Source organism: Bos mutus, chromosome 18 (genome assembly GCF_027580195.1).
Source record: "Bos mutus isolate GX-2022 chromosome 18, NWIPB_WYAK_1.1, whole genome shotgun sequence".
Taxonomy (NCBI): Eukaryota; Metazoa; Chordata; class Mammalia; order Artiodactyla; family Bovidae; genus Bos; species Bos mutus.
This window is the reverse complement of record NC_091634.1, coordinates 6,687,742-6,697,294: the sequence shown is the minus strand read 5'-3', so window position 1 is coordinate 6,697,294 and position 9,553 is coordinate 6,687,742. Positions and strand designations below refer to the sequence as shown.

The 9,553-nt window shown below is 61.6% G+C and overlaps 1 protein-coding gene across 2 annotated transcripts; it reads left to right on the top strand.

The window, feature by feature from the left end:
- Positions 1-1,926: 1,926 nt before the first annotated feature.
- PTOV1 (PTOV1 extended AT-hook containing adaptor protein) lies at positions 1,927-9,541 on the top strand. Of its 2 annotated transcripts, XM_070387313.1 has the most exons (13): positions 1,933-2,306; positions 4,750-4,887; positions 5,004-5,086; positions 5,156-5,213; positions 5,291-5,398; positions 6,549-6,704; positions 7,048-7,134; positions 7,222-7,295; positions 7,383-7,440; positions 7,591-7,695; positions 8,865-9,062; positions 9,145-9,215; positions 9,418-9,541. In XM_070387313.1, exons 1-12 carry the CDS (start codon positions 2,136-2,138, stop codon positions 9,154-9,156), a joined length of 1,248 nt encoding a protein of 415 aa, XP_070243414.1. In that variant the 5' UTR covers positions 1,933-2,135; the 3' UTR covers positions 9,157-9,215; positions 9,418-9,541. The 2 variants fall into 2 exon arrangements, with proteins under 2 accessions (XP_070243415.1, XP_070243414.1); XM_070387314.1 differs by lacking the exon at positions 7,591-7,695 and having other exon boundaries at positions 1,927-2,306.
- Positions 9,542-9,553: the final 12 nt, after the last annotated feature.

The window sequence follows — 9,553 nt, the reverse complement described above, 5'->3', positions numbered from 1 at the left end:
CTTGAAATCACTTCTCCCTCTCACTTTCACTCCCCACATAAGTCCTCTGGGTTTCAGCTTGAAAATAAATTGTGAAAGTGTGGCCATACTCCCTGCGATCTAAGCCACCTGTGACTCTCAGCTGGCTTATTGCCATAGTCTCTTATCTGCCCTCCTGCTCCACTAGTCCTTACCTCATATTCAACACAGCAGCTGGAGGGATCTTTTTAAAAAAAGATGTTACTATTTCAAAAGTTTGCATATGGTAAGAATTGCAAATAATCTACAAGAACGAACTGAGTCTCCTTTTCATGTCTTTGACTCTTCCATCTGCTGTCTTCTCTCCTCAGAGGTGACTCTGGATCCAGCTTCTTCTGTAGACTTGTAGAGACACTGTGGGCATGACTCTATGCATTTGTGAATGATTTGTTTAAAATGTAAATGAGACTTTGTCACTTCCTTGATAAAAACCTTTTGATGGTTCCCCAGCAAAGTGAGACTAAAATCCAAATTCCATCGTGAGGCTATAGGACCCGGCTTGTGGCACCTGGCCATTCTGCTTCCTCAGCTCTCCTTCACCCTCACTCTGCTCCAGTCGTGCTGCCCCCCACCTCCCCCCACCCCCCGGTTCCCTTGCATTCTCAGGATTTGCGCCCTGGCTGGTCCCTCATCTTAGCACACTCTTGCAGCCTATGTGGACTTGCAGGCTGCCTAAAGGTCACTTTGCTGAGTTCTCACGGTCATCATCATCCCACCCCCCGTAAATAGTGTGCATTTGCTCTATTTGTAACACATCACAAAAAATGCGATTATTTATTTTCTCCAGTGGGGCTGGTCTCTTTGGTCACCACAATTGGTGCCCAGCACAGAACTGGAAATGGCACTAATAATGATTTTAAAAGGAGAAAAACTATCATTTACGTCGTCACTGTGCCAAATACCGATCTAATGGTTTATCAACTCATTTGATTCTCATAGCCATTTTAGGGATAGCTAATATCCACATTTAAGAAACAAGGAAACTGAAGCAAGAAATGTTATACACAAGAACTAGCATGTGAATCGGAGAAGGCAATGGCACCCCACTCCAGTACTCCTGCTTGGAAAATCCCAAGGACGGAGGAGCCTGGTAGGCTGCAGTCCATGGGGTCGCGAAGAGTCGGACACGACTGAGTGACTTCACTTTCACTTTTCACTTTCATGCACTGGAGAAGGAAATAGCAACCCACTCCAGTGTTGTTGCCTGGAGAATCCCAGGGACGGGGGAGCCTGGTGGGCTGCCGTCTCTGGGGTCGCACAGAGTCAGACATGACTGAAGCGACTTAGCAGCAGCAGCAGCAGCAGCAGCATGTGAATACGCAGTCCTTTAATCTCAGTGAATGAGCGAATCAATGAATGGCCCTGAGTGCCGAGTGGCAAGGAGAAGAGGGAGGCGGGCGGAGCCTAGGTCGCGGGAGCCAATGGGCACGCAGCTATGGGACCGCCGGCTCCGCCCAAGCCGCGCGGAGGCCGCTGGGAGTTGTGGTCCCTCGCCCACCTGGCCACGTCACTGCCTTGAAACCCTAAGTCCTCTCCTGAGTTTCTGGAACGATCCGTATTTCCGAACCTCTAGGTCGGTTCCCTTGCCTCCAGGCCTATTATTCCTTCCTCCCTCTGTTTCTGACGCGTCCCAACGTAGTCTCCCGGTTCCGCCGCCCGGCATGCCCCCCCCAGGCCTGGAGCCCGCTTAGTATCACCCTCTACGTTCATTCCCCGCCTCCCGCCCCGTCTCCCTTCGGTGTGACCTCCCAGTCCCTCCCCCTGAGGTGGTTTCTTTCACGTCCTCTCAGCCCCTCCATTTCGTGCGCGTGCGGCCCACGGCCCCGTCCAATTGCCGAGTTCCCCGCCCCACACACCCTTTCCCTGGCACCCCCCTCCGCCCCGTTTGGTACGCCCCGGCCACGCCCCCTCGCGGACGCGGTTGGTACGCGCCGCGCTCCCCTGCTCGCCGCAGTGGTTCGGCCGCGGCGACCCCTCTCCGGAGGCGCGTCCCCTGCGCTTGGTACAGCCCGGCCCGTCTCCCCCGGAGCCGCGCGCCCGCGCCCCTCAGTCGGCGCAGCCCGCAGCCCCCCGTGCGGCCCGTGGCAGCCCCCCAGCCCGCTCGGCCCGCGCTCGCCATGGTCCGTCCGCGCCGCGCCCCGCACCGCTCCGGCGCTGGGGGCCCCCTCGGGGGTCGAGGCCGCCCCCTGCGGCCCTTCACGGCGCGCGCCGCCCGCTCGCGCTCCTGGCCGGCCAGCCCTCGGGGACCGCAGCCGCCACGGATCCGGGCTCGCTCGGCCCCTCCCATGGTGAGCCCCCCGCCCTTTTTCCAGAGCTTTCCACGGCCCCGCCCCCGCCGGCCCCTCCCCCGGGCTGGTGTCTTTGTCCCCCGGCTCTCACCCCCTCGGGGGTTTCTCCGGTGACCCGAAGGGTGGTCCCGCCTGGGACCCGCTCCCCCCGTGAAACCCCCTGGGTGGTACGCGCCGGGCTCTCCCCTTTGTTTCGCGTTCGGGATGGGGTGGCGGGGGTGGGGTACGGGGGTGGCAAGGGCTCAAATTACTGCTGACTCCGCGGCCTGATTCGAACGCTGGGTGGGGGGCGGGCGGACGGTCGGCATGTACTGTTGTTTTTCCAATTGGAAAGTTGCTCTCTCTCCGCGCAGGGAAGCTGGAGATGGGGGAGGAGCGGGGGGCGCTGGCGAGGGGCCCCGCGTCTCGCAGTCGGGCGCCCAGGTGTTGCCCCCGGGGGCGTTCAGCAGGGCGCCCGTGGCGTGTGCGCCCGGGGTTCGTTTGCGCGCTTGCCCAGGTGTGGGATGTCCCCACTGATCACGGCAAGCCCAGATCTTAAACATAAACATAGCTTCGCAGGGACGCTAAGTTAGACACACTTCCCCAGACCCACAACCTGTACATACTTCTCAAAAATCTTCCTAAGGTTTTTGGGGCGGTAAATTCACACATCCCAACGTTAAAAATCACGCACAGCTAAACTGTGACACGCTTGCTCAGATGCGCCGTTTACCCTAACCTGGGGCTAATTAATAAATACCCTGCCTCACCGTTGTACGTGGCGGGGACCTGTGGCAGCTGCACACCAGCCTTGAGCAGGTTTTCTTGATGTTAAGAGTCAGATGCCCGGACTCTGAACACCTCTCTGCTCTTAAACATCAGCCTTGACTCCATTGCTTCCCAGTTTCTTAGCGTTCATGTCCTCTTGTTCACAAGCGTCTCCTGGGTCCTTAAACGTGCGTCCTAAGGCTTTCATCTTTTTTCAAGTACTAAAAAGGCTTCCTATGCAGTGACTAGCAAAACACATGTGGGAGGTACAGCCAGTTTACATGCACACCTGTCCAGATGTGAGATTTCCTTTTAGGATTGCATTTAGGTCTAGTCCTTAAACGTGACCCTCCACCTTGATGCTCATCCTGCATTCGTTGAGAGCTGGGCTTAAGCTTCTCTGATCTTCACCCCCCAGATTAAAGCGTGGTTAGTCTGATGGCTAGAAATACGGCGGAGTTTAAACAGGTGTTCCTGGTGCTCACATGACCCAGGTCCTTAAGTGCGTTTGTCTGGATCCCAAGGGCTTCTACAGTTGTGTGATCTAACTAGTTTCTTGGATGTTATGGGCTCTGGCCGTGGTGCCTACGCACCCAGGGCTCCGACGGTCTATCTCCATCTCAGGAACACACACCACCATGTTCTTAGAGCGGGAAGCCCTCTGCCTTTCTTCCTGATCTCACTGGATTGTCTGAATCCCAGAACCACCTGCCCACACGGAGAGCACGCTTGGCTCAGATTTCTTTGCCTTTTAAGCTCTTGCGAAATATAGTTTTTCCTGTCTCATATTCTGGGGCAGAAGACACCTGTGTGCTTTATAGGAAATTTGGAAAAAAATACTCATTAGTAGTAAGATGAAAATAACCACTTTTATTTTTTCTGGCTGCCTGGAGGCGCCTACTAGAGAGGTTTTCGAGAGTTTCCTGCTGCCCCGCAGTCCAAAACTCCCCCTTGTTTGTTTTGAGATGTTTTTGGTGTGTGTGTGTTTAGAGATGACGGGATAGTGCCCCACGAGTAGGATGTGTCCTGCTTGGCTTCGTCCTGCCAACATTGTGGTGTGCTGCAGATGCTCTCAAGACACTGTGTTTGGGAGACCCTCCGTTTGTCGTCTGGCTCCCGGTGGTTCCCAGAGTTCTGTTCTCTGTGCTTCCGGTCGCTTCCTCCCGCCTCCCCAGGGTCAGCCTGAAGTGGCTGCAGACTGGGCTGCGTGAGGGAGGGCTGGAGCCCGCCTGGCGGGAGCCGGGGGAGAGCCTGGATTCTCTCTCCAGGGCCGGGGGAACCGTGGAAGAGAGTTCTGTGCTTGGGCGGGATGGGGCAAGCTGGTGTGCGTCTGGCTGTGTGTCGTGGGGTGTTCTGAGAGTCGTATCTCAATAGAGGGACCCAAAATTGATGATCCTGGGAGGATGAGTGGGGCGCATCTCTTGAAGGGGAGGGCATGGCAGGCCAGGGCAGAGCCTGGCCCGAGCAAAGGCTGAAGGGGAAGCAGCTGGTCGCTTTCAGGGACCAGCGTTGAGAGGACAGGCAGGCCGGGCAGAAAAGGACGTGGGGGCCACCCAGTCTGAGTGTCAGCTCTGGAAGAAAGGGTTTGGAGACTGCCTGGGGCAATTTGCCGCAGGGGGCCTGGGGTCTGGAGGTTGGGGTGTCCCTTCTGGGGTGTGTGGGGGCAGCTCCTCAATCGCCTCCCCCTCTCCCGCAGCAAGGTGCTCGGGTCTTTGGGGCCCTGGGCCCCATCGGGCCCTCCTCGCCTGGACTCGCCCTCGGGGGCCTGGCCGTTGGTGAGCACCGGCTCAGCAACAAGCTGCTGGCCTGGAGCGGTGTCCTGGAGTGGCAGGAGGTGAGCACCCGCGGCCTGCGAGTCTGCAGGGTGGGGGCTGATTTGGGGGTCCCGCAGGTAGGCAGCCAGCCCGTACAGCTGGGCTGTGTCCAGAGACCCCTCTGCCCCCACCACAGAAGCGCAGACCCTACTCGGACTCCACCGCGAAGCTGAAGCGGGCCCTTCCCTGCCAGGCCTACGTGAACCAGGGCGAGAACCTGTGAGTGCGGGCAGGGTGCGAGGGTGGGTGGCGGAGGGGGTGCGCCCTCCTGACCCTCTCCTCCTGCAGGGAGACTGACCAGTGGCCGCAGAAGCTGATCATGCAACTGATCCCGCAGCAGCTGCTGGTGAGACCCCACCCTTACCCGCCCCGGCCACGAGCACCTGCCCAGCCCTGACCCTGCTGCCCCCATGTCGCCCCCAGACCACCCTGGGCCCCCTGTTCCGCAACTCCCAGCTGGCGCAGTTCCACTTCACCAACAGAGACTGTGACTCCCTCAAGGGGCTCTGCCGGGTCATGGGCAACGGCTTCGTGAGTGGGGCAGGGGTGATGGGGGCGGGTGGGGACAGAGGCCCTGGGAACACCGTGGTGACCAAGTAAAGTGGTAGGCAGAGCTCTGCTGGGACAATCGAGGCAGGTGGCAGGGTCCGGGGAGACCTCCGGGGGCATCCCCCGTCCCTGTGAACTGGGGTCTCACTGCTTAGAGGGGACAGCAGAGGAACCCAGCTCTCCGCCAGGCCAGGCCGTGGCGGGCATGGAGCACAGGAGCAAAGGGAGGGGCCTGGGCCCGCCCTCCGCCGAGCCAGGAGCTTGTTGGGGCCACAGCCCCTGGCAGGGACCTGGAAGTGGGGGTGATGGGAAAGAGCTGGAACAGGGAATAGTTCTTATCTGCGGTCCCCTAGGGGGAGCCAGGGCATTTGTGTAAAACCGAGGCAGTGGTCTGAGAGTAGTGGGTGCTCAGTAAACTCGAGCTGGTGAGGTTGTTACGAGTCAGGGTTCAGACACAGCTGGCGTGGGCACGTTTCCAGCAGCTGCCCAAGGGAAGCTGCCCAGAGGGCTCTGCTCTGGGGTCCCTCCAGTCCTCCGTCCCCTCTGGGACAGCCTGCCTCCTGGCTGTGGTCTTCAGGGGGCGCTGTGCGGTCCTCCCTTTCTTCGTGGGATTGACAGGTGTGGGGGGTCTCTCCTGCCTGGTTCAGCACTGTTTGCTGAGAGCGCGCCTGCTCCACCCCGGTGGGGACAGGGACACCTATGGGGCTCAGGTTCTCCTGCAGTCCCACCGAGGAGGCAGTAGCTTCTCATGCAACAGGCGTTTACGTGGCACTTGCTGTGGGCACTGTTGTTATGCCATTGTACAGATCGGGTAACTGAGGTGCAGAGGTGACTTGCCTTGGGTCAAAGCTAGGAGGACGTAGAGCTGGGTCTGCTCCCCGGCTCTGGTCTGGCGTCTCCCCCCCGGTGTGGTGGCCTCTGTCTGCTGGGCCCAGGCTCCCGGGACAGGGCCGGCCTGGGGTGGGGGGCGGGCGTGGGAGATGGAGCCCTCTCAGGACCCTCACCTCCCAACATGGGGCCCCTGTCCTGACCCCAGATCACCGTGGGGCCGACACCGAGGTGCTGGTTCTTAGGCCGCGGTGGCCCTGGTCCCTTGGAGGGTTTCTGCCCCTTGATGCCCGCCCTCCCGCAGGCGGGCTGCATGCTCTTCCCGCACATCTCCCCATGCGAGGTGCGCGTGCTCATGCTGCTGTACTCGTCCAAGAAGAAGATCTTCATGGGCCTCATCCCCTACGACCAGAGCGGCTTCGTCAACGCCATCCGGCAGGTCATCACCACCCGGAAACAGGTGTGCCCTGGGGCTGCCGCTCACCCTGAGGCTCTGCAGGGCCGGGGGGCACAGGGAGCTGGACGGGCTGGCGGGCACAGCAGTCTGGCAGGACGGGGTGTGTGCGCACCATGCTCCCACCTCATCAGCGGTTCACAGCGTCCCCTTCACCTGAAAGTGTCCCAGCCGAGGGCACGGGGGCAGCGGGGCTGGGCCAGCACTGGGGAGTCCTCTAGGCCTGTGGGCAGCCTGGAAACACAAGCCCGGCAGGGGTCCGAGGCGGGGCTGGGCCTTGGGGCAGCCTCCAGGTTCCCAGGCTCCTCTGGGGAGCCTGGGGCACCAGCCCACCTGTCTCCTCCCACAGGCAGTGGGACCTGGCGGCGTGGCAGGCCCCGTCCAGATTGTCAACAACAAGTTCCTGGCGTGGAGCGGAGTCATGGAGTGGCAGGAGGTGAGGCCAAGGGGACCTTGGGACCAGTGCTTCGTCACTGACCCAGGGCGCCTTCCACTCCTGACCTGAGCCTCTTACCCCCAAAAGCCCAGGCCTGAGCCCCACAGCCGGTCTAAGCGGTGGCTGCCCTCGCACATCTATGTGAACCAAGGGGAGATCCTGTGAGTGGTGGGCAGGGGGCGGGGCTGGAAGGCGGGGGCGGGGCTGGAGGGAGCCCCGCCTCCTGAACTGCAGGCGTGTCCCCGCAGGAGGACCGAGCAGTGGCCGAGGAAGCTGTACATGCAGCTCATCCCGCAGCAGCTCCTGGTGAGCGGGGAGGGGCGCCTGCCTCCACCCCCGGGCGGGGGTGGGGGTGCTGCAGGCCTGGCTTCGAGGGGGTCACAGCCGGGGTGAGGTGCGGGGTCGCCGGGTGGCCACCGGGTGGGGGCCTCATGAAGCCGCCCCTGGGCCCTGCAGACCACGCTGGTGCCGCTCTTCCGCAACTCCCGCTTGGTGCAGTTCCACTTCACCAAGGACCTGGAGACGCTGAAGAGCCTGTGCCGGATCATGGACAATGGCTTTGTGAGTGGGGCGGGACGCGCGCCGGGCTGACGACCCCAAACAGAGCGACTCGGGGCGCAGAAACCGAAAGGAGACGGAGGGGAGGTTCCCCCAGAACCAGCCCTGGGGAAGCATGCAGTGCTGTTTGCGTGGACATCACTTGTCCTGACCCCGGTTCACAGATGGGGAAACTGAGGCTCAGAGGCTGTGCCCGCACGTGCTGGGCCTCTGGGTCCTGCTCGCTGTCTGGGTTAACCCCTGCTTCCAGGCCCTTCCCTGGGTCGGGGTCTGTCTTCCTCCAGCCCGCGCTCTTAGCCCCGGGTCTCATCTGCTGCGCGTCTCAATTGGTCCCTCTGCTCTGCAGGCCTCAGTCTCTCCCTCTGGGAAGCAAGGGTGTTGGGCTCCTGAAGCCACAGCTGTCCGTGTCTGCTTTTGGGTGTTTGCTCTACTGGGTCCGGCTGTCCTAGCTCAGCATTTCTTTCTAAATCAGCTGAAGGCATCATAGTCGTGCTTCAGTGCCTTTGAGGGGCTGGTTGTGTATGCCTTTTGTGGTAAATAAGAGTTGAAAAGCTCAGAGTTCCCTCAGGGAGACCTTACTGTGAGCACCCCTGCAGGCTCTCAGCTCCGGTGGGTGCTGGGAGCGCCTTCCCCTGGCCCTGTCACCGCTGGTCCCCGTGGTGGCGCACAGCCAACGGCGGCACAGCCTCTTCTGGGGGCCCGCGGGGCCTCAAGCTCTCAGCCTGGAAGATAGGGATGGTGACGCCCGGGCCTGCAGAGGGCGAGGATCCAGTGAGATGGGTCGGGAGGCGCTTGGTACCTGTGGGTGCTGTGGTGCTGAGCCACGGGGTGCGTCACCTGCCCAGCCTCCTTGCTCTTGACTGCCTCTAGGGTTTCCCCAGTGGAGGCCGCCCTGGGGCCCCGCCGTCTCTCCCCTAGCGTGGGGTGGCTTGTGTGCGGTGCTGTCCGTCACGGCTGTGGCTGGTCCTGGGTGCTCGCCCAGTCGGCGTGGGGGGTCACAGGATCACCGGAGCGTGCTGGGAGGACCCTCGGGCAGGCGCTTCTGTCTCAGGTCCCCTCCTGAGAGTGGTGACAGGCCTGGGGACAGCCCGGAATGCTCTGTCCTCTGGACGCGGGCTTTCAAGGGAAGGAGTGCGCTGAGGGCTGGCTGTGACCGCTCTCTGCGCCGCCAGGCGGGCTGCGTGCACTTCTCCTACAAGGCCTCCTGCGAGGTCCGCGTGCTCATGCTCCTGTACTCCTCGGAGAAGAAGATCTTCATTGGCCTCATCCCCCACGATCAGAGCAACTTCGTCAACGGCATCCGGCGCGTCATCGCGAACCAGCAGCAGGTGCTGCAGCGGAACCTGGAGCAGGAGCAGCAGCAGCGAGGGGTGAGGGCCCCCCTCGCTGTGCCCCTTCTCCCCAACCCGCCCCGGCCCGCGGCTGACTCCTCCCTACTGTCCTTCCCCACAGATGGGAGGGTAGTGGGCCCCCCTGGGGCCGGGCCTCTCCAGGAGTCACAGATGAGGCCCCTGCAAAGACTGGTGAGTGGCAGCCGGCCCAGGGCAGGAGGGCCCCGTGGACACGCCTGCGGTTGGGAGGTGGTGTGACCCTGGCTTACAGGAGATGAGAGAGGGAGAGGCCTGCCCGCCCCCGCTGAGCCCCTGGGAGGCTTCTGGCCTGGGGCGGGGTGCGGGGTCCCCCACCCAGTCCTCCTCTATGCCCCCCACCCCCCACCCCTATCAGATGCTTCTGAGCAGGGGCCTCTGGGGACTGTGCCCGCCCGGCGAGATGGAGGACCACGTCCTGAGATGTCTCCGAGGACAGCCCCCCACCCTGTACGTTTCCCCAATAAAGTCTTTTAAAAGCCGTCTGGCCACTT